This window comes from Plecotus auritus, assembly GCF_963455305.1.
Source record: "Plecotus auritus genome assembly, chromosome: 5".
Taxonomy (NCBI): domain Eukaryota; kingdom Metazoa; phylum Chordata; class Mammalia; order Chiroptera; family Vespertilionidae; genus Plecotus; species Plecotus auritus.
Genome location: NC_137776.1, coordinates 32,208,177 through 32,235,947, shown reverse-complemented (window position 1 = coordinate 32,235,947; position 27,771 = coordinate 32,208,177). Strand labels below are relative to the sequence as shown.

Here is a 27,771-nt window from a genome sequence, read left to right as displayed (position 1 = left end):
AGAGTCTGTACTTCTGATGAAAACTGATTCTTACCGAAGGTTGTTGGATCCGGTTGCCGGAGGACCCCTTGCCATTAGTTTCCTGATTGGGGTGGTCAGTGAGGTAGGGGTTGCGGGGAGGGACATGCGGGAGGCTCTTGAAGGGTCTCGGGGCAGCGGCTATTTACTATCTGGGTCAAAAGCATGTTCATACTTTAATAATGGTATGGCTTTAGTACAGAGAGCGTTCTGCTTGAGGTCAACCGACAAGGTGGAGAGTGTTTTGGGAAAGTGGCTGGGCTCTCAGCCAGGTGCCGGTGCCAGCAGCTGACTTCCCGAAAGAGCCCTTGTGCAAGAAAGAGGAGGCCACCCGGTTTTTTGTCCGGTGTTTACTGTGGCAAACCCCCTCTGCCTGACCTTTGTGTTACCCAACTGCTGCCTGCGGCTTCAATGGCCCAGCCTGGGTCCGGGAAGGGACTGGGACAGATCAGGTTTCCTTCCTTTAGGGGGAGAGTGAGGAGCTAGGGACAGGACGTCCTGCTCAGTTTGAATCTCTTCACTTTTGTTTTTTGTTAAACTATTCAGTTTAAGAGCCAAACCAGGATGTGGCTGAATTTAGGGCGGGGAGGAGCAGAGCCGGGGAAGCCTGGCTTCAAGCAGGCATGTTAGGTCCGCTTGCCGCTGGGTCTTTGTGCGCAGCCGGAACCTGCAGAGTAAGAAGTTCAGAAGAGGCTCCGAAAAGTTTCTGATATTCTTCATGACACGAGTTATCTACAAGACCACATTCACCACTAAGCAGAGAATCCTCCAGCCCCGCCCCCCCACCTTTTTTTTTCTAGATTACTGGTTTATTACAGAAGTATATAACTAGGAAGGCCAGATGGAAGAGACACATAGGGAAAAGAATGGGGAAAGGGTGAAGAGCTTCCATGACCTCCAGGCATACCACTTTCCTCATAGTCCATGTATTCACCAACTTGGAAGCTCTCTGAACCCTGTCCTTTTGGGAAAGGGCATGGAATCTCCCGCCCCCTTTTATTTTGTGTACTTATCTTTTGCATATGTATTTAGAAGGGAAATTGCTAGGTCATATGGTAGTTCTGTTTCATTTTTTGAGGAGCTACCAAGCTGTTTTCCACAGTGGTTGTACCACTTTACCTACCCACCAACAATGTATGTGGATCCCAATTTCTCCACATCATCACCGATACTTGTTACTTTTCTTTTTAAAAATATGTTTTTATTGATTTAGAGAGAGAGAGAGAGAGGAAGGGAGAGGGAGAGAGAGAAACGTCAATTCGCTGTTTTCTGCATACCCCTTACGGGGATCCAGCCCAGAAACCCCAGCAAGTGCCCTGACATCTCGGTGCATGGGAACGGCACTCAGCAAACTGAGCCACAACAGCTAGGGCAATACTTGTTCCTTTTTGTGTGTGGGTTTGTTTAAAAAACTAAAACATTTTTTATTATAGCCATCCTATAGGAATGAAGTGATATCTCATTGTGGTTTTGATTTCCATTTCCATCATGAGTAATGATGTTGACCATCTTTTCATGTGCTTACTGGCTATTTGCATATCTTCTTTGGAAAAATGTTTCCTCAAATCCTTTGCCCACTTTTGAATAGAGTTGTTTGTTGTTTTGGGAGTTCTTTGTAGACTCTGAATATTAATCCCCTATCAGATATGTGAATTGCAAGTATTTTCTCTCATTGTGTAAGTTGTCTTTTCACTTTCTTGAAAGTGTCTTTTGCTGTACAAAATTTTTAATTTTGATGAAGTTCAAGTTATCTAATTTTTCTTTTGCTGTCTGTGCTTTTGGTGTCACATCCATGAAATCATTGCCAACTCTAGTGCCATGAACATTTCCCCCAATGTTTTCTTCTAAAGATTTTATAGCTTTGCATCTTCATGTTAGGTCTGTGATCAATTTTGAGTTAATTTTTGTATGTGGGGTAAGGTATGGGCCCAAATTTATTCTTTTGCATGTGGATATTCAGTTTTTTTCGGCATCATGTGTCGAAAAGATTATCCTTTTTTCATGGAATGGTCTTGGCACCCTTGTTGAAAATCAGTTGACTATATACATGAAGGTTTATTGCTGGTCTTTCTATTCTATTTCATTGATCCATATTTCTGTCCTTTTGCCAGTACTATACTGTTTTAAATACTGTAGTTTTGTACCACATTTCAAAGTTGGGAAGTGTGGGTCTTCCAACTTTCTTCTTTTTAAAGATTGTTTTGGCTATTCAGGGTCCCTTGCAATTCCATAGGAATTTGAGGATCAGCTTTTCCATTATTTGTGAAAAAGGCTGTTGGAATTTTTATAGGGATTGTGATGATTTTGTAGAGTGTTTTGAGTAGCAGTGACTTCTTAACAATGTAAGTCTTCCAATCCATGAGCATGGGATGTCTTTCTATTCTCTTAGGCCTTCTTTAATGTCTTTCAAGGATGTTTTGTAGTTTTCAGCATGCAAATCTTTCATGTCTTGGGTAGATTTACTCCTAAGTATTTACTTCTTTTAGATACTACTGTAGGTGGAATTGCTTTCTTTTTATTATTATTATTATTATTTAAAAAAAATTTTTAAAAAAATATATTTTATTGATATTTTACAGAGAGGAAGGGAAAGGGATAGAGAGCTAGAAACATCGATGAGAGAGAAACATCGATCAGCTGCCTCCTGCACACCTCCCACTGGGGATGTGCCCGCAACCAAGGTACAAGCCCCCGACCGGAATCGAACCCGGGACCCTTGAGTCTGCAGGCCGACGCTCTATCCACTGAGCCAAACCGGTCTCGGCTATTATTATTTTTTAATTGTTGAAGAATATCTCAGTGCTGGGGGTCAGCTGAAGGAGAAAGCTTAAGTTCTTTTCCTATCTTTTTTGAGCCTGCATCGTCTATGGGCATATGCAATGGTTTTCTAAATTGCCTTGTGTATGTGGTTGATTTTGAATGTCTAATCTTACATGTCTGGCTTCCAAAAAGGGAGAAAGGGAAAAAAACAAACAAACAAAGAAATCAAGGTGCAACTCCTTTAAATCCCCAGAAAACCACCTCAGCCAGTGGGATTGCAATAATGGCTGCCTATCTCAGTGCCTGCACCTCAGGGATGGAAAGCAGTGAGCAGCAATCAGAAAACAGAGCCCTGATGTTTGGGGGACTGGTTCCTTATTGTCCACTCTGGCTCTAGCAAGCCATATCAGGAATTCAAACACATCTGCCTGCCACTAGGCTGGGGATGGGAGTGGGGCGGTGGGGGGAATAGGTAACCAGTACAGCACTAAAGGCTGAAATTAGCCAGAATCAATCACACTTTACCAGTCACGCTTTATCCTGGAAGTTAAAAGCATTTCAACCGAGTTCCAAAATTGTGACTTCAGACACTTTCTGCGAGTAGAGTTGTTGCCTAAATGGAGAGACAGATTCCTGGTGTTTCTCATTTGGCCTTTTTCCGTGACGTCCCCTCCCATTATTAAGCTTTGATATCTAACACCTCTTGATTTCCATTTGTCCTTTGAGCTTTGTGCTCTGGCACACCAATGGTGAATCAGTGTTGGACCTGTCTAGGGAGGTTTCATTTATAACGGGCACCTGCCTGAGTAAAGACAATAGCTACATATCTCAGTTGGTTTTTGTGGGGACTCAATGGGGCCCCACAATAACACCTTATATGTGCTTGATTTTAGAGCCATTTAAGAGAGAGATAAGAAGTCAGGTAGTTGGAAATCATAACATCTGTCTTATTATTAATCAAAATGACAATGGAGGAAACCCGCCCTGGCCAGGCAAGGCCAGCTCTTACAATGACTGTACCTGAAGCATCAGTCTAAGGCCTACTCTGTACCCCCAGGCTGGCTCCTCTTAGCTTGTGTTCTTTCTTCAGAAACATCTAAGAACTTACCTCTTATGGGGAGGAGAAGGGTGCAGGGAGAAAACAGGAGTGTCACACTGATTGATGTCCTCTCCCCCACCCTCCGGTTGTCCCGGGCAGAAAACATCAGGAGCTGGGAATGAATGTTCCCACCTGAAGTTCTCAGGCACCTGCTCTTTGCTTCCAATTCTCATTCACAGGAGAAAACCTGTGGGCAGTGCTGCTGCCACTGACTCCTGTCTTTGAATTCAGGCCCAGGAAGTCTTTTCCTCTGAATGATAAACTTCTGTCTCAGCTCACACTCACCCCTCAATACAGAATCCTGAACTGAAGCCATTTTTGGTGAAGCTTACAGAGACGGTTACCTCAGTGGTGCTATCCCCAGCTTTGAATCTTCCTCTGCTTCGGAGTGTTTGAGGCCTTGAATAATCTACTCTGTTTCTATGGGGTCAGAAGTGTCACATGTCAGTCTTATTATTACATACTTCCTTCAAGTTGATCCAGCAGAATTTTCCAGAGTTAGTTCTGCCTTTGTCTTCTATATGTGGGTCTGATGGGATCAAAGCATTTTTTTCTTTCCCACTCTTCATGCCTTGACTGCTTGACCAACACCTATCTCTTGTTATTTCTTCTAAAGCCTTTTTTCTTCACAAACTGAATTCTGAAGATTAAAAAAAAATTGAAGTATAATTGACATACAACATTATATTCATTTCAGGTCTACAACATAATACTTTGACATTTGTATACACTGTGAAATGATGACCACATAAGTCTTGAATTTTAACATTTAATTTTCTCATTCTATTTTTCCCCTTAGGATGTTTCCAACAGTTCAGCACAAAGAGACAATTTCCCATGAAATTCTTTTGACTCACTTCAAGAAAAATAAGGTGGAGATAGCGAAAGCAATAACAAAGCCATTTCCTTTCTTTGAGAGCCTCAGAGACCACGCCCTCATCACTGAAGAGCTCTATAATGTAAGAGAAGTGAATTATATCTCTTCATGGTACCCTAGCCTCACATTAATTTATGTTTGGTGTCCTGAATTAAAAATCTAGCCCTTTATAGTTTTCCTGGGATGCGGGAAGCCGCCCATTGTCTTCACTATCAGGGAAGTGTGGACAGGGATCCCGGAAGACTGGTGACCCTTAAAGCTCTGGCACAGGTCAGAGCTATGCACCCACTGTTTAGTCGAGACAATGGTAGCTGAAGCAACTTCCCCACCAGATAGTCATGTAAATCCTTACTGATAAGATAGTCTGCCTGTTACTGAAATTGCCTGTCTAAGGACTATGGGTGTATCCCAAACCTGAATAAAAGGGATGGCAAGGCCAGAGCAAAGCGGAGTCCTTCCTTGGGCTTCCGCCTGGCCCCCAATTTCCAAATTATTATTTCTTTTTTTAAAAAAATATATTTTATTGATTTTCTACAGAGAGGAAGGGAGAGGGATAGAGAGTTAGAAACATCGATGAGAGAGAAACATGGATGAGCTGCCTCCTGCACACCCCTCACTGGGGATGTGCCCACAACCAAGGTACGTGCCCTGACTGGAATTGAACCTGGGACCTTTCAGTCCCCAGGCCGACGCTCTATCCACTGAGCCAAACTGGTTTAGGCCAAATTATTATTTCTTGTCTTATCTCTTTCATTTGCGCGTGGCCTCCTCCAGAGCCTGAACCTGAACCCTGAACCACGTGGGATGTGGGACACTGGCAATGGGAAGGCTCTATTAAATTAATCATCCTGTAAGGCTGAGAGTGACAGGGCAAGAAGATATCACTAACAACACTTCTATTCTAATTGAAGCCATTCTCTCCTTTTTAAAAAATGTATCTTTATTATTGAGAGTATTACAGATGTCCCCTTTTTTCCCATTGACCCCCTCCACCCTCCCAGGCCTTCCCCACACTATTATCTGTGCCCATGAAGCCCTTCTTGTCTGTGGGGCATGTTGGGGTATGTGTGTGGGGTGGAGGGTAATGGTGAAATGGTTGGATTGAAACTGATATGCTTTGCAGATGCATAGCAATTTACACAAGATAGCAAAATGAAAGAAAATTAAAATAATTGAAAGAATTGGGACAGGATTCCATTATCACATCCACTTATTTCAAATGAAATCCACAGGGAATTTGTGCCATTATAAATCAAATTTCGGTCTTGCTGTTGTCTCCTCCAAAGTGTTTAAACTTTATTAGGTGGTTTGGGAGTCTTGGAATTCAAGCAGATTTGGTTAGTGGATCCTCTTGGAGACAGAGAAGGAATTTAACTCTTCACTGTGTGATTGTGTTTTGTGCATCTCCCTGCATATTAAAGTCTCATCAGGACTTCTCATACCTGCAGTTGCTGTGCAAAGATCCATCCTTAAAACAAACAGCCTAGACAGGATGAGAGTACGAAAGTCAAGAGGAAGGCTCCATTTGTGATTTCAAGCAATTGATCAAATATATTAGAAGTTCTAAAATATGACATGAAAATTATAATCTACACTGAAAAAGTAGACTGATTCCTATGCCATTACTTCCTTGATGGCTGTTTAACTTTAAAACAATCACTTTATATATTTTTTTCCATTTTGCTTTTTAAAAGGATTCTCAAGAAGCCTGTAAAGACTTGGTTCCTGTAGGAAGAGTGGTGTATCATATTCTCTGCCACCTTGAGAAGACGTTTGATCAGTCACTTCTACAAGCTCTGTTCAGCAGGGTTCATCTGAAGGAGTATCCTGATTTAATTCAGGTTCACAGAAGCTTCAAAAATGGTAATCAATTTTCTTCCCTCCCTTTTGGGGTCCAAGTCTACTTTTCATTCATTCATTAACTCAGTCACTCATTTATTAAGTATTTATGAAATGCTTACCGTATCCCAGGCCCTATGCTAGGCAGTATGAATGGAAGTAATTGTGGACAAAACTGCCATGTAAAATAACCTGCCAAGTGACTACTGTGCGAGGGCTTAATTTGGGTTTAATAATGTCCTTTTTTCTTCTTCGGGAATAACTAGCTCTCTTACCGAGAAAATTCCTCTGTTCTTCTCTAAGGTTTGTACAGTTCACAGAGACATTCCACTTATAGAATTTATATTGAGAATTCTTTTACTCCTCTCTAATCATCTTGTGGGGTGATTGATTACTTTAGTAACTTTTCCAGTTTCACCACCATCCTTAAAACCCAAGACTCATCACCGTAGAATTTCAGTGTTGTTTTTTCCCCCTTCTTCATTGCCCCAGGGAAAGGGATAAGCAACACCAAGTTAGGAACGACTGAGATTCACTGACCCAAGGGCCAGAAGTCCCTCCATTCAAAGACATGGATTCATGGGTGACCCAGATACGTAATTATGAGGTGGTGACCCTAATTACCTACCTGCAACCTCTAATTAATTTTTTCCCTCTATTCAGTGATCGAAGACAAACATTTTTCCTGGGAATGTGATAGAGAAGAGACACACGAAATGCCCAGCACTCAGCCAAGCTGTGAACGAGGTAATTATGAGAAGACACAAACTTTTCTTTCTTTCTTTCTTTTTTTTTTTTTTTAAATAAATCTTTATTCAGATTATTACAATTGTTTCTCCTTTTTCCCCCCATAGCTCCCCTCCACCCGGTTCCCACCCCACCTTCTGCCCTTACCTCCCCCGCACTGTCCTCATCCATGGGTGTATGATTTTTGTCCAGTCTCTTCCTGAACGCCCCCATACCCCTTTCCCCCTGAGAATTATCAGTCCACTCCCTTTCTATGCCCCTGATTCTATTATATTTACCAGATTATTCTGTTCCTCAGGTTTTTAATTCACTTGATTTTTAGGTTCACTTGTTGATAGATATGTATTTGTTGTTCATAATTTTTCTCTTTACTTTTTTCTTCTTCCTCTTCTTTAAGAATACCTTTCAGCATTTCATATAATACTGGTTTGGTGGTGATGAACTCCTTTAGCTTTTTCTTGTCTGTGAAGCTCTTTATCTGCCCTTCAATTCTGAATGATAGCTTTGCTGGGTAGAGTAATCTTGGTTGTAGGTTCTTGCTATCCATCACTTTGAATATTTCTTGCCACTCCCGTCTGGCCTGCATAGTTTCTGTTGAGAAGTCAGCTGACAATCGTATGGGTGCTCCCTTGTAGGTAACTAACTGTTTTTCTCTTGCTGCTTTTAATATTCTCTCTTTGTCTTTTGCTCTTGGGATTTTAATTATGATGTGTCTTGGTGTGGTCCTCTTTGGATTCCTTTTGTTTGGGGTTCTGTGCGCTTCCTGGACTTGTAAGTCTATTTCTTTCACCAGGTGGGGGAAGTTTTCGATCATTATTTCTTCAAATAGGTTTTCAGTATCTTGCTCTCTCTCTTCTTCTTTTTTTTTTTTTTTTTTCACATTTTTATTAAGGTATTATATGTGTACATATCTTACCATTGCCCCCCACCCCCACCCCACTCCCATACATGCCCTCACCCCCCAATGTTTTGCATCCGTTGGTTACTCTTATATACATGCATATAAGTCCTTCAGTTGATCTCTTATTTCCCCCACCTCTCCCTAACCTAACCACTGTAATTTGACAGTCTGTTTGATGCTTTACTGCCTCTGTAACTATCTTTTTGTTCATCAGTTTATAATGTTTTTCATTATCCCCAAATGAGTGAGATCATGTGGTATTTTTCTTTCATTGCCTGGCTTATTTCACTTAGCATAATGTTCTCCAATTCCATCCAGGTTGCTACAAATGGTAAGAATTCTTTCTTTTTATGGCAGCATAGTATTCCATTGTGTAGATGTACCATAGTTTTCTGATCCAGTCATCTGCTGATGGGCACTTAGGCTGTTTCCAAATCTTAGCTATTGTAAATTGTGCTGCTATGAACATAGGGGTGCATATATCCTTTCTGATTGGTGTTTCTGGTTTCTTAGGATATATTCCTAGGAGTGGGATTACTGGGTCAAATGGGAGTTCCATTTTCAGTTTTTTGAGGAAACTCCATACTGTTCTCCACAGTGGCTGCACCAGTCTGCATTCCCACCAGCAGTGCACGAGGGTTCCTTTTTCTCCGCATCCTCGCCAACACTTGTCGTTTGTTGATTTGTTGATGATAGCCATTCTGACAGGTGTGAGATGGTATCGCATTGTTGTTTTGATTTGCATCTCTCGGATAATTAGTGACTTTGAGCATGTTTTCATGTGTCTCTTGGCCTTCCTTCTGTCTTCTTTCGAAAAGCTTCTATTTAGGTCCGTTGCCCATTTTTTTATTGGATCATTTATCTTCCTTTTATTAAGTTGTATAAGCTGCCTGTAGATGTTGGAAATTAAACCTTTATCAGTGATACCATTTGCAAATATGTTCTCCCATACAGTGGGGTTTCTTGTTGTTTTGTTGATGGTTTCTTTTGCTGTGCAAAAGCTTTTTATTTTGATGTAGTCCCATTTGTTTATTTTCTGTTTGGCTTCCATTGCCCTAGGGGCAGTATCACTGAAAAAGTTCTTTTGGCATATGTCTGAGATTTTGCTGCCTGTGGATTCCTCTAGTATTTTTATGGTTTCCCGTCTTATATTTAAGTCCTGTACCCATTTTGAGTTTATTTTTGTGTATGGTGTAAGTTGGTGATCTAGTTTCATTTTTTTGCATGTATCTGTCCAATTTTCCCAACACCATTTATTAAAGAGACTGTCTTGACTCCATTGTATGCTCATGCCTCCTTTGTCAAATATTAAATGCGCATATTGGTTTGGGTCGATATCTGGATTCTCTATTCTGTTCCATTGATCTATATGTCTGTTCTTGTGCCAGTACCAGGCTGTTTTGATGACAGTGGCTTTGTAATACAGCTTGAAATCTGGTATTGAGATCCCTCCTACTTTATTCTTCTTTCTCAGGATTGCTGTGGCTATTCGGGGTCTTTTTTTATTCCAGATGAATTTTTGGAGAGTTCTTTCTAGGTCTGTGAAATACGCCGTTGGTATTTTAATGGGGAGTGCATTGAATCTATAGATTGCTTTGGGTAGTATGGACATTTTCATGATGTTGATTCTACCAATCCATGAACATGGTATGTTCTTCCATCTGTTTACATCTTCCTCTATCTCTTTTTTCAGTGTCCTGTAGTTTTCCGCATATAGGTCTTTTACCTCCTTGGTTAGGTTTATTCCTAAGTATCTTAATTTTTTTGGTGCGATGGAAAATGGGATTGCTTTTTTAGTCTCTCTTTCTGTAAGTTCATTGTTGGTGTATAGAAATGCCATAGATTTCTTGGTGTTAATTTTGTATCCTGCTACATTGCCGAATTCATTTATTAAGTCTGTTAGTTTTTTGATGGAGTCTTTCGGGTTTTTTATGTACAATATCATGTCATCTGCAAATAACGATAGCTTTACTTCTTCTTTTCCAATTTGGATGCCTTTTATTTCTTCTTCTTGTCTAATTGCAGTGGCTAATACTTCCAGTACTATGTCAAACAGGAGTGGTGAGAGTGGGCATCCCTGTCTTGTTCCTGTTCTTAGGGGAAATGGTTTTAGTTTTTGCCCATTGAGTATGATGTTAGCTGTGGGTTTATCATATATAGCTTTTATGATGTTGAGGTATGATCCTTCTATTCCCACCTTGTTGAGAGTTTTTATCAAGAAAGGGTGTTGGATTTTGTCAAATGCTTTTTCTGCATCAATTGATATGACTATGTGATTTTTATCTCTCAATTTGTTTATGTGATGTATCACATTTATTGATTTGCTGATATTGAACCATCCTTGCATTCCTGGGATAAACCCTACTTGGTCATGGTGTATGATCTTTCTGATGTACTGCTGGATCCTATTTGCTAGAATTTTGTTGAGGATTTTGGCATCTACATTCATGAGGGATATTGGCCTGTAATTCTCTTTCATTGTGTTGTCTTTATCTGGTTTTGGTATTAGGGTGATGCTGGCTTCATAGAAGGAGCTTGGAAGTGTTCCTTCCTCTTGAATTTTTTGGAATAGTCTGAGGAGGATAGGTTTTAGTTCTTCCTTGAATGTTTGGTAGAACTCTCCTGTGAAGCCGTCTGGCCCCGGGCTTTTGTTTGCCGGAAGCTCTTTGATGACTGCTTCAATTTCTCCCATAGTTACTGGCATGTTGAGCTGTTTAGATTCTTCCTGATTGAGTTTTGGAAGGTTATATTTTTTTAGGAATATGTCCATTTCCTCCAGGTTGTCCAGTTTGTTGGAATAGAGTTGTTTGTAGTATTTTTTAACAATCCTTTGTATTTCGGCAGGATCTGTTGTTATTTCACCTCTTTCATTTCTGATCTTGTTTATTTGGGTCCTCTCCCTTTGCTTCTTGGTGAGCCTGGCTAGAGGTTCATCAATCTTGTTTATCCTTTCAAAGAACCAGCTCTTGGTTTTGTTGATCTTTTGTATTGTTTCTTTGGTCTCTATGTCGTTTATCTGTGCTCTGATCTTTATTATTTCCTTCCTTCTGCTTACACTGGGCTTTTCTTGTTGCTCTTTTTCTAACTCTTTGAGTTGTTGGGTTAGGTAATTTATTACCCCTGTTTCTTGTTTTTTGCAGTAGGCTTGTAGAGCTATGAACTTCCCTCTCAAGACTGCTTTCGCTGTGTCCCATAGATTTTGGATTGTAGTGTTTTCATTGTCATTTGTTGTCATGATGTTTTTTATTTCTTCTTTGATCTCTCTGGTAACCCAGTCATGGTTTAATAGCATGCTGTTTAGTCTCCATGTGTTTGATTTCTTTGGGTTGTTTTTATTGTAGTTGATTTCCAGTTTTATGCCACTGTGGTCTGAGAAGATGCTTGATATGATTTCTATCTTCTTGAATTTGAAGAGACTTTGCCTATGTCCCAACATATGGTCTATCTTTGAAAATGACCCATGTGCGCTTGAGAAGAATGTATATTCTGTGGCTTTGGGGTGAAATGTTCTGAAGATGTCAATTAATTCCATCTGGTCTAGTGAGTCATTTAGGATTGATGTTTCTTTGCTGATGTTTTGTTTAGAGGATTTGTCCAATGGTGATAGTGGGGTATTAAAGTCTCCTACTATGATTGTATTGCTGTCAATGTCTCCCTTGATATCCTCCAGGAGTTTTTTTATGTATTTGGGTGCTCCTGTATTGGGTGCATATATGTTTACCAGAGTTATTTCTTCTTGTTGGATTGCTCCCTTTAGTATTATGAAATGGCCTTCCTTATCTCTTGTTATGTCCTTCAGTTTGAGATCTAATTTGTCAGAAATAAGTATTGCTACCCCAGCTTTTTTTTCAGTTCCATTTGCCTGGAAAACCTTTTTCCATCCCTTCACCCTCAGTCTGTGTGCGTCTTTTTTTCTGAGGTGGGTTTCTTGTAGACAGCAGATATATGGGTCGTGTTTTCTTATCCAATCTGTTACCCTATGTCTTTTGATTGGGGCATTTAATCCATTTACATTTAAAGTTATTATTGATAGGTACTTATTTGTCGCCATTCCTATTCTTTACCCCTGTGTTACTTCTTCGCTTCCTGTTTCTTTCTTTCTTTCTTTCTTTTTTTTTTTTTTTACAGTAGACCCTTTAGCATTTCTTGCATTGCTGGTTTGGTGGTAATAAATTCCCTTAGTCCTTTTTTGTCTGTGAAGCTCCTGATTTCACCTTCAATTTTGATTGACAGCCTTGCTGGGTACAGTATTCTTGGATTCAGCCCCTTCCTTTGCATGACTTTGTATATTTCATTCCATTCCCTTCTGGCCTGATGAGTTTCTGTTGAGAAATCAGTTGCTAGTCTGATGGGGGTTCCTTTGTATGTAACTTTCTGTCTCTCTCTTGCTGCTTTTAAGATTCTTACTTTGTCGTTGGTGTTTGCCAGTTTAATTATAATGTGCCTTGGCGTCGGTCTTTTGGGGTTCATTTTGCTTGGGACTCTGTGAGCTTCTTGGATTTGTGTGGGTTTTTTCTTCCCTATATCTGGGAAATTTTCTGTCATTATTTCTTCAAAGAGGTTTTCTATTCCTTGCTCAGCTTCCTTTCCTTCTGGAACCCCTATTATGCGGATGTTGTTTTGTTTTGTGTTGTCCCAAAGTTCCCTTAGACTCTCCTCCTGCCTTTTAATTTTTTTTTCTAGAAGTTGCTTTTCTTGGGTATTTTTTTCCATCTTGTCTTCTAGCTCACTGATGCGGTCCTCTGCTTCTTCTAGTCTACTCTCGATGCTTTCTATTGAGTTCTTTACAGCAGCGATGTCATTTTTCATTTCTTCTTGGTTCTTCTTCATTTCCTCTTGGTTCTTGCTCATATTGTCGAATTTGTCTTCCATTCTTTTCAGCCACCTTATGACCATTTCTCTGAATTCTTTCTCTGGCAGGTTGCTTGCCTCCATTTCGTTTACTTCCTTTTCTGGTGATGCCTGCTTTTCTTTCATATGCGGGCTGCTTCTTTGTCTCCCCATGGTCTCTCTTCTCTGGGTGTCTGGTTATGTAGTTCTCTCTCTCCTGGGTTGATTTAAAGGCACAAAATACAGCACTACCAGGTACAACTCACAAGGCACTGAACAGGAATATATTCACGATATTAATAACTTCCAATAAAGGTGACCACCAGAGAAAGGCAAATTAGGTGATAGGAGAGAAAGAAGAAGAGGAAAAAAGAAAGAAAGAAAGAAAAAAAGAAAAAAGGAGTGTGAAAATGAAATTGGGAAAAGGGAAAGTAAAGAGAAAAAAAAAAGTAAGAGAGACAAGAAATTGACTAAGAGAGAAAGGGGAACAGACTATATATATTGGGGATAAAACTCCAATAGAACAATCACTAATCCCAGCAAATGCCAGCAACAAGTGCCTGGGGATTAGTACAAACTACAACACCAAGTAATATGGAGTGAGGCAAGGGAAAGCTGAAGCACAAAACAAACAAAAAAATAAACAAAAGAAGAATAAGCAAAACAATCTCACAAAAAAAGCATAAAAATTGGATATAATCTACATTCAAGTAAACAACAACAAAAGGACAGAGATAAGGACAAGTTTATGGATAACTCAGACAGCGAAGGGAGAGGTGTATGTGGACTTGGAGCAGGGGATTGGAGATTAGATATGTAAGTAGGGTGAAATTTTAACAAGGGGTAAACAGAAAGAATAGGGAAAATCTAAAGCAGTAAAAGGGTAAGACAAACAGGACACTGAAAAGGGGGAGGTTAGGAAGAGAGTGATGGCCTAAAGGTAGAGTTGAGATAGAGTAAAACGATGCTAAAGGAAAGATAAAAAATAGAATGTAGAACCCTAATCCCAAAATAAAATGAAGAGAAAATAAAATGATACTTAAAAAAAAAAAAAAGATAAAATAGCAGTAGTAATAATACGGATTGAAAATAAAAATGTAATCATTAAAAAGGTAAAATCAAGTGATGAAAAAAGAAAAAAAAGTTTCTTGATTAAAAGATGCAAAAAATGAAAATTAAAAAAAAATAAAAAAATAAAAAAAATAAAAGGTAAAAATAAAATGTGGAGTAGTGAAGTTCATTCACTTCCTCTGTTTTTCTGTTTGGCACGCCTGTTTCTCAGTCCAGACAGTATTGCAGTTCCCTGCGATCCACTGCTCTTCGGTGTTGTAAGCCAGTCCTGATTTTAAGCAGGCGGTGTGTCTTAATTTCTCGTATTCCTTTATTTTTGATTACACAAGAGTCAATTTGTGATTCAGCCCCTGGGTGGCAGTGTTTCTGGATTGACTTCCGGGTCTATCTATGGCCTCTCTAGGCAGTGTTAGAGCCTTCTTTCCCTGTGGCACTCGCCACGGGCCTGTGGGAGTGGTCTGCCTCAGAGCTGACTCTCTGATGGTCACTCCCCGCTCCGATCCCCAGGTTCCAGAAAAACAACCTTCCCCTGCAGTCTCCCAGGGTGTCCCCAACTGGGTGATCCTATGTATTGGGCTTAGTAATCAGAAGCAAGGATTTGAAGAGGAAAAAGCCCAAGTGTGCGAACTCCGGGACCGCGAGTAAGCCCAGGCACCCAGGGAGCGCACGGGCTGCGCGTAAGTCTGGACTGCCTGAAATTCTTAGGGTGTCCCTGCACTTCAGATCAAAATGGGTTGCTTTTTAGAGTGCCCTTCTCTTAGCAGCTCTGAGGACCCCTTTCCACAGTCACAGATCACGCCAGCCCCTACAGCCACGGATTTTTCTAGGCACAGACTTCCCTGGTCCTCCAGCTCCCGCAAAACGCGCGTTCCTCTCTCCCGCCGGGACCAGAGACCTCACCTTATCCCAGGCGAAATCTGACCTTTCCGTGGTGGAGTGTAGAGCTTCTCTGAACCCGTGTGCTCGTGCCAGTTGGGGAGCGTTGTTCTGGGGCTCGCAGCTGTTCCTGGGGTGCCGCAGTTGTGGATTCTCAGGCTTCAGATAAGCTCCACTTTCCGGATCAAGATGGCGCAGACTCCGCTTCCAAGCCCGCAGCTCCGGGAGGGGCTCTCTCTCTTCTTCTGGCACCCCCATAATTCTGATGTTGGTACGCTTGAAGTTGTCCCAGAGGCTTATTACACTATCTTCAACTTTTTGGATTTTTTTTCTTTTTGCTTTTTCAGTTGAGTGTTATTTGCTTCTTCGTATTTCAATTCTTTGACTTGATTCTTGTGTTCCTCTAGTCTGTTGTTGGGTCTCTGTATAATATTTTTTATTTCAGTCAGTGTCTGTTTAATTTCTAGTTGGTCCTTTTTCATATCTTCGAGGGTCTCGTTATATTTATCGGCTTTTTCTAGGATATTCTTGAAAAGCCTTATAACCGTGGTTTTGAATTCTATATCCAGTCGTTTGTTTTCCTCCATTTCTTTCGTTTGTGATCTGTTTCTTTGACACCGCATTTTGATTGCTTCCCTGAGTTGGTAGGGTAGATTTGTGTGCTAGGTTTCCTATATGGCCCAGTGGGTCGGCCTCCCCAGTTAACCTGAGGTGGACACTCTTGGTGCACCCCTTTGTGGACTGTGTGTACAGCCTTGTTGTAGTTAAGTCTTGATTGTTGTTGGTATCACTGGGAGGAATTGACCTCCAGGCCAGTTGGCTGTGAGGATCAGCTGTGTCTACGCTGGGAGAAGTTCGGTGCTGGAGACAGCCTTATAGGATTAGATTTGCCAAATTGCACTAGCCTCTGTGCTCAGTTTGGATGGGGTGGAGTCTCAGGGCGGAGCAGACAGTCTTGGCTTCCAGTCAGCCTTGCCCTTGCGTGTGCGTGAGCGCGCTTTCAGACCTCTGCCTTCCCCGGCTCCCGAGTCTCCGCCCGAGAGTCCAGATTCCCCCCACAAGAGCGTGGGTCCCCAGGGACTCACCTGGAACTGGGGTTCAGTGCAGTCAGAACTGGAGCTCAGTGCAGTCAGGAGCTTCTGACTCCCTTCCACTAGGGAAAGCCTGTGGCAACCTCTGTAGCCTTTGTGCGCACTGACATGCGCGCGCCTGCAGACCTCTGCCTTCCCCGGTTCCCGAGTCTCTGCCCGAGAGTCCAGATTCCCCCTCGTAAGATCGCGGGTCCCCAGGGGCTCGCTGGAACTGGGGTTCAGTGCAGTCAGAATTGGGGTTCAGTGCAATCAGGAGCTTCGGACTCCCTTCTGCTAGGCAAAGCCTGTGGCAACCTCCGCAGCCTTTGTGCACACTGGCGCGCGCGCCTCCAGAACCCTGCCTGCCGGGGCTCCCCCAGGTCTCCCCCTGGTCTCCGAGTCTCCGGGTGCCTTTCTCTTTACCTGACAGTCAAGATTTCCCCTGTATGAGCCTGGGTCCATGGGGTTTCGCCCGGGACTGGGGTTCAGTGCAGTCAGAACTGGGGTTCAGTGTGGTCGGGGGCTTCCTTCCCCCTTTCTCCAGAGAAAGTCAGCCAGGCTCTCAGCCACCCTTCCTCTCTGCGCGCCCAAAGACCCTTTGCCGTACCTCCAATTCTCTGTGAGCTTTTCTCTTTCCTTCTAGTTGTAGAATTTCCACTCAGCCAGCTTTCCTGTGGTTCTGTATGGTGTCCGTTCTGTCTTTTAGTTGTAGTTTTGAAATTGTTGTGCGTGACAGCAGTTTAGGTGCTTACCTATGCCTCCATCTTGGTTTCTCCAAACTTTTCTTTCTTATGACTAAGAAGAAAAATAGATAAAGGGACCAAAAGGAGATGGTGGTGCTGGGATACCAGGGGAACAAGGGGTGGGTAGACATGTGTTACTTTGAGTTGATTCCAAAATGACCTGATTCTGTGTGGAATCCAAGGGTATTAGCAAAAGGTAGTAGAGAGAGACTCTCTGCCCAGTAACCTGGAGGGTGGACTAAGATCTCAAGTGTAAATTATGAGTTTCCATATGAGACCATCAGTATGCATAGTCAACATCAACCTTGAGGTTGGAAGAAGGGGCAGATTTAAATTCGGGGGATATTATTTAAGAACAGAAATATGCAAGAAGAAAGGCCGTCATATAGAAAAAAGAGGAAGTGGTAGGGGTGCGGGGAAAGGGATGTGGGCACTTTGAGAGAAAGAGAGAGATAGACAGAGAGAGAGAGTGTGTGTGTGAGAGAGAGGGAGAGAGAGAAAAAGAGAGAGAGAGAGAAGGAGGAGAAATGAAAGACAGCAAGAAGGGATAAAAATAACATTATTGAGAGCTCATTTGATTGAACATCTATCTGGTAGTTGTGGATTTAGTGCTCACAGCTGCATTTAAAGGTTAGTATTACTTACGTGCCTATTATGCACATAAGAAAACTGAAATGTCAAGAGACCATGTATGTAATTGGCCTGGGTTCAAATAAGCAAGGATGAACCCAGGCATTCTGAACCCAGAGCCTGTGTTCTTTTTTCCTTTTTAAATGGAGGTAAAAGTCACATAACATAAAATCAACCATTTAAAAGTGTGCAACATTTTGCAAGCATAACCTCTATCTAGTTCCAAAATAATTTGATCCCCTCAAAAGGAAACCCCATATCCTTTAAGCTGTTACTTCCCATCGCCCTCTTCACACTGCCAGAAGACATTGATAAAAATAAAAAGTGCATCTTTTGTTTCTGTGGGTGCCGGAAACCAATCATTGTCTCACTAATAGAAAGAGGCTGGTCAACCTTGAAGCTCTGAAAGGTCAGAGCCAACCACACCCTATCTAATTGAGACAATGGTAACTGAGGCAACTTTCCCATCTTGTAATCATGTAAATCCTTACTGATATGATAATCCGCTTATTACCTGCTTAAGGGCTATGGGTGTTTCCCAAAGCTGCTTAAGGGTAATGGGTGTATCCCATAGCCTCAATAAAAGGGATAGCAAGGCCAGAGCCTAGCAGTAGTCTTCCCACTAGAGGTTGACACCCGCCTGGCCCCCCATTTTCCCAAATTAACTCTTTTCTAGTCTCTCTCTTCATTTTAGTGTGTGGCCTCCTCCAGAAACCAGACCCTGAGTGGGCCCTGAACCACGCGGGTCGTGTTAAGGGATCCCACATGTGGGTTAAGTGGGGAAAATCACAGAGACAGAGAGAACAGGAAGGGAGCCTGACATATAGGTGGGGAGGTGCAGGGGAAGACACCTGGGAAGGAAAATAGAGATATCAAGGACTGAACTGGAGAGTATCACCAGAAAGAAGAAGTCAAAAGCAGGGGACAGGAGAAGCCAGGGAGACAGAGGCCAGTGGCAGCCAGGATGCAGAGATACCTTCCTAGGTAGAAGCAGCAATGCCTGGAGATTGGACCCTGGTGGAAAATTGAAAAAGGGAGAGAAAGAGGTAAAAAGGGGGCTTGGTTGGATTTGAGGTGGCATTCTTGGAGCGGCAGTATTTCTTTTATTTTTTTTCCTGTTTTCCTTTTCTTTTTCAAATTTATTTTATTGTTTAAAGTATTACAAATAGTAGTACATATATCTCCTTTTTTCCCCCTGTTGACCTTCCCCAGCCTCCCCTACCCCCTGTTGCATGCCCTCATCCTACCCCCCCAGTGTCTTGTGTCCATTGGTTGTGCTTATATGCATGCATACAAGTCCTTTGGTTGATCTCTTCTCCCCACTCCCCAACACTCCCCAGCCTTCTTGCTGTAATTTGACAGTCTGTTGGATGCTTTACTGCCTCTGTATCTATCTTTTTATTCATCAGGTTATAATGTCCTTTATTTTCCATAAATGAGTGAGATCATGTGGTATTTTTCTTTCATTGCCTGGCTTATTTCACTTAGCATAATGCTCTCCAGTTCCATCCATTCTGCTGCAAATGGTAAGAATTCCTTCTTTTTTATAGCAGCGTAGTATTCCATTGTGTAGATGTACCATAGTTTCCTAATCCACTCAACTGCTGATGGGCATTTAGGCTGTTTCCAAATCTTAGCTATGGTGAATTGTGCTGCTATGAACATAGAGGTGCATATATCTTTTCTGATTGGTGTTTCTAGTTTCTTGGGATATATTCCTAGAAGTAAGATTTCTGGGTCAAATGGGAGTTCCATTTTTAGTGTTTTTTTTTTTTTTTTTTTTTTAGGTCTAAAATTCTTTTTATTTTTTTATTATTTTTTATTAAGTTATTATATGTACATATATTACCATTGCCCACCCCCACCCCACTCCCATACATGCCTTCACCCCGCAATGTTTTGCATCCGTTGGTTATTCTTATATGCATGCATATAAGTCCTTCGGTTGATCTCTTATTTCCCCCACCTCTCCCTATCCTTCCTGCTGTAATTTGACAGTCTGTTTGATGCTTTACTGCCTCTGTATCTATCTTTTTGTTCATCAGTTTATAATGTTTTTTATTATCCACAAATGAGTGAGATCATGTGGTATTTTTCTTTCATTGACTGACTTATTTCACTTAGCATAATGTTCTCTAATTCCATCCAGGTTGCTACAAATGGTAAGAATTCCTTCTTTTTTATGGCAGCATAGTATTCCATTGTGTAGATATACCATAGTTTTCTGATCCAGTCATCTGCTGACAGGCACCTAGGCTGTTTCCAAATCGTAGCTATTGTAAATTGTGCTGCTATGAACATAGGTGTGCATATATCCTTTCTGATTGGTGTTTCTAGTTTCCTAGGATATATTCCTAGGAGTGGGATTACTGGGTCAAATGGGAGTTCTATTTTCAGTTTTTTGAGGAAACTCCATACTGTTCTCCACAGTGGCTGCACCAGTCTGCATTCGCACCAGCAGTGCACGAGGGTTCCTTTTTCTCCGCATCCTTGCCAACACTTGCCGTTTGTTGATTTGTTGATGATAGCCATTCTGACAGGTGTGAGATGGTATCGCATTGTTGTTTTGATTTGCATCTCTTGGATAATTAGTGACTTTGAGCATGTTTTTATTATTTTTTTATTATTTTTTTATTTTTTTAAATATATTTTATTGATTTTTTACAGAGAGGAAGGGAGAGGGATAGTTAGAAACATCGATGGGAGAGAAACATCGATCAGCTGCCTCCTGCACATCCCCCACTGGGGATGTGCCCGCAACCAAGGTACATGCCCTTGACCGGAATCGAACCTGGGACCCTTCAGTCCGCAGGCCGACGCTCTATCCACTGAGCCAAACCGGTTTTGGCTTGAGCATGTTTTTATATGTCTCTTGGCCTTCCTTCTGTGTTCTTTCAGAAAGGTTCTATTTAGGTCCGTTGCCCATTTTTTTATTGGATCATTTATCTTCCTTTTATTAAGTTGTATAAGCTGCCTGTAGATGTTGGAGATTAAACCTTTATCAGTGATAACATTTGCAAATATGTTCTCCCATACAGTGGGGTTTCTTGTTGTTTTGTTGATGGTTTCTTTTGCTGTGCAAAAGCTTTTTATTTTGATGTAGTCCCATTTGTTTATTTTCTCTTTGGCTTCCATTGCCCTAGGGGCAGTATCAGTGAAGAAGTTCTTTTGGCATATGTCTGAGATTTTGCTGCCCTTGGATTCCTCTAGTATTTTTATGCTTTCCCATCTTATGCTTAAGTCCTATATCCATTTTGAGTTTATTTTTGTGTATGGTGTAAGTTGGTGATCTAGTTTCATTTTTTTGCATGTATCTGTCCAATTTTCCCAACACCATTTATTGAAGAAACTGTCTTGACTCCATTGTATGTTCATGCCTCCTTTGTCAAATATTAATTGTGCATAGTGGTTTGGGTCGATATCTGGATTCTCTATTCTATTCCACTGGTGTATATGTCTGTTCTTGTGCCAGTACCAGGCAGTTTTGAGAACAGTAGCTTTGTAATACAGTTTGAAATCTGGTATTGAGATCCCTCCTACTTTATTCTTCTTTCTCAGGATTGCTGTGGCTATTCGGGATCTTTTTTTATTCCAGATGAATTTTTGGAGAGTTCTTTCTAGGTCTGTGAAATATGCCATTGGTATTTTAGTGGGGAGTGCATTGAATCTATAGATTGCTTTGGGTAGTATGGACATTTTCATGATGTTGATTCCACCAATCCATGAACATGGTATGTTCTTCCATCTGTTTACGTCTTCCTCTATCTCTTTTTGCAGTGTCCTGTAGTTTTCCGTGAATAGGTCTTTTACCTCCTTGGTTAAGTTTATTCCTAGGTATCTTAATTTTTTTGGTGCAATGGTAAATGGGACTGCTTTTTTAGTCTCTCTTTCTGTAAGTTCACTGTTGGTGCATAGAAATGCCATAGATTTCTTGGCGTTAATTTATATCCTGCTACATTGCCGAATTCATTTATTAAGTCTGTTAGTTTTTTTATGGAATCTTTTGGGTTTTTTATGTACAATATCATGTCATCTGCAAATAAGGACAGCTTTACTTCTTCTTTTCCAATTTGGATGCCTTTTATTTCTTCTTCTTGTCTAATTGCAATGGCTAATACTTCCAGTACTATGTCAAACAGGAGTGGTGAGAGTGGGCATCCCTGTCTTGTTCCTGTTCTTAGGGGAAATGGTTTTAGTTTTTGCCCATTGAGTATGATGTTAGCTGTGGGTTTATCATATATAGCTTTTATTATGTTGAGGTATGATCCTTCTATTCCCACCTTGTTGAGAGTTTTTATCAAGAAAGTGTGTTGGATTTTGTCAAATGCTTTTTCTGCATCAATTGATATGATTATGTGATTTTTATCTCTCAGTTTGTTTATGTGATGTATCCTGTTAATTGATTTGCGGATATTGTACTATCCTTGCATTCCTGGGATAAATCCTACTTGGTCATGGTGTATGATCTTTCTGATGTACTGCTGGATCCGATTTGCTAGAATTTTGTTGAGGATTTTGGCATCTACGTTCATGAGGAATATTGGCCTGTAATTCTCTTTCATTGTGTTGTCTTTATCTGGTTTTGGTATTAGGGTGATGCTGGCTTCATAGAAGGAGCTTGGAAGTGTTCCTTCCTCTTGAATTTTTTGGAATAGTCTGAGGAGGATAGGTTTTAGTTCTTCCTTGAATGTTTGGTAAAACTCCCCTGTGAAGCCATCTGGCCCAGGCTTTTGTTTGCTGGAAGCTTTTTGATGACTGCTTCAATTTCTTCCATAGTTACTGGTATATTGAGCTGTTTAGATTCTTCCTGATTGAGTTTTGGAAGGTTATATTTTTCTAGGAATATGCCCATTTCCTCCAGGTTGTCCAGTTCGTTGGAATAGAGTTGTTTGTAGTATTTTTTTAACAATCCTTTGTATTTCGGCGAGATCTGTTGTTATTTCACCTCTTTCATTTCTGATTTTGTTTATTTGGGTCCTCTCACTTTGCTTCTTGGTGAGTCTGGCTAGAGGTTCATCAATCTTGTTTATCCTTTTAAAGAACAGCTCTTGGTTTTGTTGATCTTTTGTATTGTTTCTTTGGTCTCTATGTTGTTTATCTCCACTCTGATCTTTATTATTTCCTTCTGCTTACACTAGGCTTTTCTTGTTGCTCTTTTTCTAACTCTTTGAGTTGTAGGGTTAGGTAATTTATTACCATTGTTTCTTGTTTTTTGCAGTATGCTTGTAGAACTATGAACTTCTCTCTCAAGACTGCTTTCGCTGTGCCCATAGATTTTGGATTGCTGTGTTTTCATTGTCATTTGTTGCCATGATGTTTTTTATTTCTTCCTTGATCTCTCTGGTAACCCAGTCATTGTTTAATAGCATGCTGTTTAGTCTTCATGTGTTTGATTTCTTTGGATTGTTTTTATTGTAGTTGATTTCCAGTTTTATGCCACTGTGGTCTGAGAAGATGCTTGATATGATTTCTGTCTTCTTGAATTTGAAGAGGCTTTGCCTATGTCCCAACATATGGTCTATCTTTGAAAATGACCTATGTGCACTTGAGAAGAATGTATATTCTGTGGCTTTGGGGTGAAATGTTCTGAAGATGTCAATTAATTCCATCTGGTCTAGTGAGTCATTTAGGATTGATGTTTCTTTGCTGATTTTTTGTTTAGAGCATTTGTCCAATGGTGATAGTGGGGTATTAAAATCTCCTACTATGATTGTATTGCTGTCAATCTCTCCCTTGATATCCTCCAGGAGATTTTTTATGTATTTGGGTGCTCCTGTATTGGGTGCATATATGTTTACCAGAGTTATTTCTTCTTGTTGGATTGCTCTCTTTAGTATTATGAAGTGGCCTTCCTTATCTCTTGTTATGTCCTTCAGTTTGAGATCTAATTTGTCAGATATAAGTATTGCTACCCCAGCTTTTTTTTCTTTTTCATTTCCATTTGCCTGAAAAACCTTTTCCTATCCCTTTACCCTCAGTCTGTGTGTGTCTTTTTTTCTGAGGTGGGTTTCTTGTAGACAGTAGATATATGGGTCGTGTTTTCTAATCCAATCCGTTACGCTATGTCTTTTGATTGGGGCATTTAATCCATTTACATTTAAAGTTATTATTGATAGGTACTTACTTGTTGCCATTTTTATTCTTTACCCCTGTGTTCCTTCTTCGCTTCCTATTTCTTTTTTTCTTTTCTTTCTTTCTTTCTTTCTTTCTTTCTTTCTTTCTTTTTTTTTTTTTTTTTACAGCAGACCTTTTAGCATTTCTTGCATTGCTGGTTTGGTGGTAATAAATTCCCTTAGTCCTTTTTTGTCTCTGAGGCTCCTGATTTCACCTTCAATTTTGATTGATAGCCTTGCTAGGTATAGTATTCTTGAATTCAGACTCTTCCTTTGCATGATTTTGTATATTTCATTCCATTCCTTTCTGGCCTGATGAGTTTCTGTTGAGAAATCAGTTGCTAGTCTGATGGGGGTTCCTTTGTAGGTAACTTTCTGTCTCTCTCTGGCTGCTTTTAAGATTCTTACTTTGTCGTTGGTGTTTGCCAATTTAATTATAATATGCCTTGGCGCTGGTCTTTTGGGGTTCATTTTGCTTGGGACTCTGTGAGCTTCTTGGATTTGTGTGGGTTTTTTCTTCCGTATATCAGGGAAGTTTTCTGTCATTATTTCTTCAAACAAGTTTTCTATTCCTTGCTTCGTTTCCTCTTCTTCTGGCACCCCTATTATGCAGATGTTGTTTTGTTTCGTGTTGTCCCAAAGTTCCCTTAGGCTCTCCTCCTGCTTTTTAATTTTTTTTCTAGAAGCTGCTCTACTTGAGTATTTTTTCCTACCTTGTCTTCTAGCTCACTGACGCAGTCCTCTGCTTCTTCTAGTCTACTCTTGATGCTCTCTATTGAGTTCTTTACAGCAGCGACGTCATTTTTCATTTCTTCTTTGTTCTTCTTCATTTCCTCTTGGTTCTTACTCATATTGTCAAATTTGTCTTCCATTTTTTTCAGCCACCTTATGACCATTTCTCTGAATTCTTTCTCTGGCAGGTTGCTTGCCTCCATTTCATTTACTTCCTTTTCTGGTGATGCCTGCTTTTCTTTCATATGTTTCTTTGTCTCCCCATGGTCTCTGCTTCTCCGGGTGTCTGGTTATGTAGTTCTCTCTCTCCTGCGTTGATTTAAAGGCACAAAATACAACACAACCAAGTACCACACATAAGGCACTGAACAGAAATGTATTCACAATATTAATAACCCCAAATAAAGGTGACCACCAGAGAAAGGCAAATTAGGGGATAGGAGAGAAAGAAGAAGAAAAAATAAAAAAGAAAGAAAGGAGTGCCAAAATAAAATTGGGAAAAGGAAAGAAAAAGTAAGAGAGAAAAGAAAGAGAATAAGAAGAAAAGGGTAACAAACTGTATATATGGGGGGAAAACTCCAATAGAACAGCCACTAATCCCAACAAATGCCAGCAACAAGTACCTGGAGATGAATACAAACTACAAACAACAATTAATATTGAGCAAGGCAAGGAAAAACAGATGCAACAAACAAACAAAAACAAAGCAAACAAGAAAACAAAACAAAAAAGAATAAGCAAAAGAATCTCACAGACAAGCATAAAAAATAATAAAATCAACATTCAAGCAAACAACAACAAACGGACAGAGAGAAAAACAATTTTTGGATAGTGAAGACAGAGAAGAGAGAGGTGTGTATGAACTTGGAGTAGGGGATTGGAAGTTAGATATATAAGTAGGGTGATATTTTAACAGGGGGTAAAAAGAAAGAATAGGGAAAATCTAAGGCAGGGAAAGGGTAAGAGAAACAGGACAACAAAAGGGCAAAGTTAGGAGGAGAGTGATGGCATAAAGATAGAGTTGAGATAGAGTAAAATGATGCTAAAGGAAAGATGAAAATAGAATGTAGAACACTAATTTCAAAGTCAAATAAAGAGAAAATAAAATGACACCTTTTTTTTTAAAAAAGGTAAAATAGTAGTAGTAATAATACTGATTGAAAATAAAAATGTAATAATTAAAAAGGTAAAATCAAGTGAGGAAAAAAGAAAAAAATTAGTTTCTTAAGCAAAAGATGAAAAATAAAAAAAATAAAAAAATAAAAAAAATAAAAATAAAATGTGCAGTAGTGAAGGTCATTCACTTCCTCTATTGTTCTGTCTGGCACACCTGTTTCCCAGTCAGGACAGTATTGCAGTTCCCTGTGTTCCACTGCTCCTCAGTGTTGTAAGCCAGTCCTGATTTTTAAGCAGGCAGTGTGTCTTACTTTCTTGTATTCCTTAATTTGTGATTACACAGCAGTCAATTTGTGATTCAGCCCCTGGGTGGCAGTGTTTCTGGGTTGACTTCCGGTTTTATGGGTCCTTTCTAGCCTCTGCTTTAGATCCTGCTTTCCCTATGGCACTCAATACCGGTTTGTGGGAGTGGGCTGCCCCAGAGCTGGTTCTCTGATGGTCACTCCCTGCTCTGATCCCCAGGTTCCAGAAACTCATCATTGATGTTTCTATCTCTGTCTCCCTCTCCCTTCCTCTCTTAAATAAAAAAAAAAAAAAAAAAAAAATTAAAAAAAAGCTCAATTAACATTTTTCAGGAAAGTCCTCATATTTCTGTGCTCTAAAGGGGATTATGTGTTTTAGCAAACATTACATTACTGATATATTTATAGGAAAACTTTACAAAATAGTTCTCAAAATTACATTTATATATATATATATATATATATATATATATATATATATATATGTAATAAGCTACCTTTGTGGAAAAGAACCTAACTTATGAATAAACACAAATCCAGCCAAGATTATTATCAGTTGGTGAGTGAGAATAGCAGGTAAAGGGAAAAGAGAAAAACCAAAAGGTAGATTCAAGGTAAAAAGAAAAGCACTTGAGAAATGGAGAGAGAAAGACACAAATGCAGAGGTAGGCAGTAGGCGAGAGGTGAGATTCCTCATGAGAGTGAGCCTCTCAAGGGGCACGGGGAGAGAGGGAAGAAAGGGAGCAACGAGGCTCTTTGAGGGGAATAGATGAAGATTCTTCATGACTCATTATTTATTTTAGGAGCAGAGCTATCCACACATGAAAATCTAGTGCAATCTTGTGCTGTGGGTCTGATGGATATGCAGAAGACAATTTCATCTTGTTCCCCCCGGATAAACAAAGAGGCCAGCAAGCAAGGCCAGCACGTGACCAAGCACCTGAAATAATTGGTAAGGCTGGCTAAGGGAGTCTGTCATGTGATGGCACTGTGTATGTCACAGCGGATGTGACAGGAGGTGGCTGAGGGAGCACCTGGGTGGAGTGGGGTGAGGTGGTGGTGGTGCAAGAGAGGGAGACTGGTGCTCAACGCAGGGAGCTTCTACCGGTGAGAGTGACTGAAGCACCAGTAGCCTGCAGGCCACAGGATTCCCTGGGAAGACAGACTGGTGCAGGGACATTCCTATCTAGAAGTTCTGCAAGATGCTGGGTCTCTCCTGGAGTCCCTTTATTATGGGGTTTTTGCTGCCTCATGGGCCCCACATGGAGACTCCTCAGGGGTTTTGTTCCTTTGTGTAGTGATCAACAGTGAATCCAGTGGGCAGGAAGTGCCTCCAGAAGCCCAGAGATCAGCACCAAGATGTGGGCCTCGTGAGGAGCCTGGGCCTGCAGAGCATCTGGCATCCGAGTTCAGAGCTCCTGTTTCTTGACATGTTTTACTTTTAAAAAAAATGTTTTTTTTAATTGATTTCAGAGAGAAGAAGAGAGTATCATCAGTGAGAGGGAAACATCAATTGGCTGCCTCCTGCATACCCCCTACTGGAGATTGAGCCCATAACCCAGGCATGTGCTCTGGCTGGGAATCAAACCAGCGACCTCCTGGTTCATGGGCCGACCCTCAACCACCCGAGCCACACCAGCTGGGCTTGATACATTTTACTTTGGTGTATTCCACAGACCATGGTTCACTTAACCATGGAAACCCATTCTTGGGAAATGTGGGAGGCAAGGCTCTGTTTATTGCACATGTGTTCATATGTTCACATCAGAATAGAAACAAGATAGCATGCCTATAATAAAAAAAATATGTATTTGGCCTTTGTCTCTAGTTCCTGGCACAGAGTTCCCCCAAACCCAAAGTTCACCCCTACAAGTGTTCTCTGTTGTTTTCAGTACCAAATAAGTCAGGACTTGCTAGCTTGTGTGGTGACAATAAACAATCTCAGTTGCACTGGCTTACACAAATAAGTTTACTTCTTGCTTACTCAAAGCCCACAGTGCACCTGGGAGCCCCTCTGAGGTGGTAGTAAATACATGTACAAGGCTGT

The 27,771-nt window shown here is 40.7% G+C and overlaps 1 protein-coding gene across 3 annotated transcripts; it reads left to right on the top strand.

Moving 5' to 3' along the window:
* LOC308249349 (nuclear body protein SP140-like protein) lies at positions 1 to 27,685 on the top strand. 3 transcript variants are annotated; one of them, XM_080670676.1, is made up of 6 exons: positions 1 to 103; positions 4,677 to 4,836; positions 6,449 to 6,617; positions 7,257 to 7,340; positions 26,528 to 26,676; positions 27,023 to 27,685. In XM_080670676.1, exons 2-5 carry the CDS (start codon positions 4,678 to 4,680, stop codon positions 26,671 to 26,673), a joined length of 558 nt encoding a protein of 185 aa, XP_080526802.1. In that variant the 5' UTR covers positions 1 to 103; position 4,677; the 3' UTR covers positions 26,674 to 26,676; positions 27,023 to 27,685. The 3 variants fall into 3 exon arrangements, with proteins under 3 accessions (XP_080526802.1, XP_080526803.1, XP_080526804.1); XM_080670677.1 differs by having other exon boundaries at positions 10 to 94; XM_080670678.1 differs by having other exon boundaries at positions 16 to 103; positions 26,534 to 26,676.
* Positions 27,686 to 27,771: the final 86 nt, after the last annotated feature.

Bases quoted from the DNA above. Each gene is read 5' to 3' on its own strand.
- LOC308249349 (XM_080670676.1), top strand. From the start codon at position 4,678: ATGTTTCCAACAGTTCAGCACAAAGAGACAATTTCCCATGAAATTCTT. The intron at 4,837-6,448 runs GTAAGAGAAGTG...GCTTTTTAAAAG, and splicing joins TCACTGAAGAGCTCTATAAT to GATTCTCAAGAAGCCTGTAA. The intron at 7,341-26,527 runs GTAATTATGAGA...TATTTATTTTAG, and splicing joins TCAGCCAAGCTGTGAACGAG to GAGCAGAGCTATCCACACAT.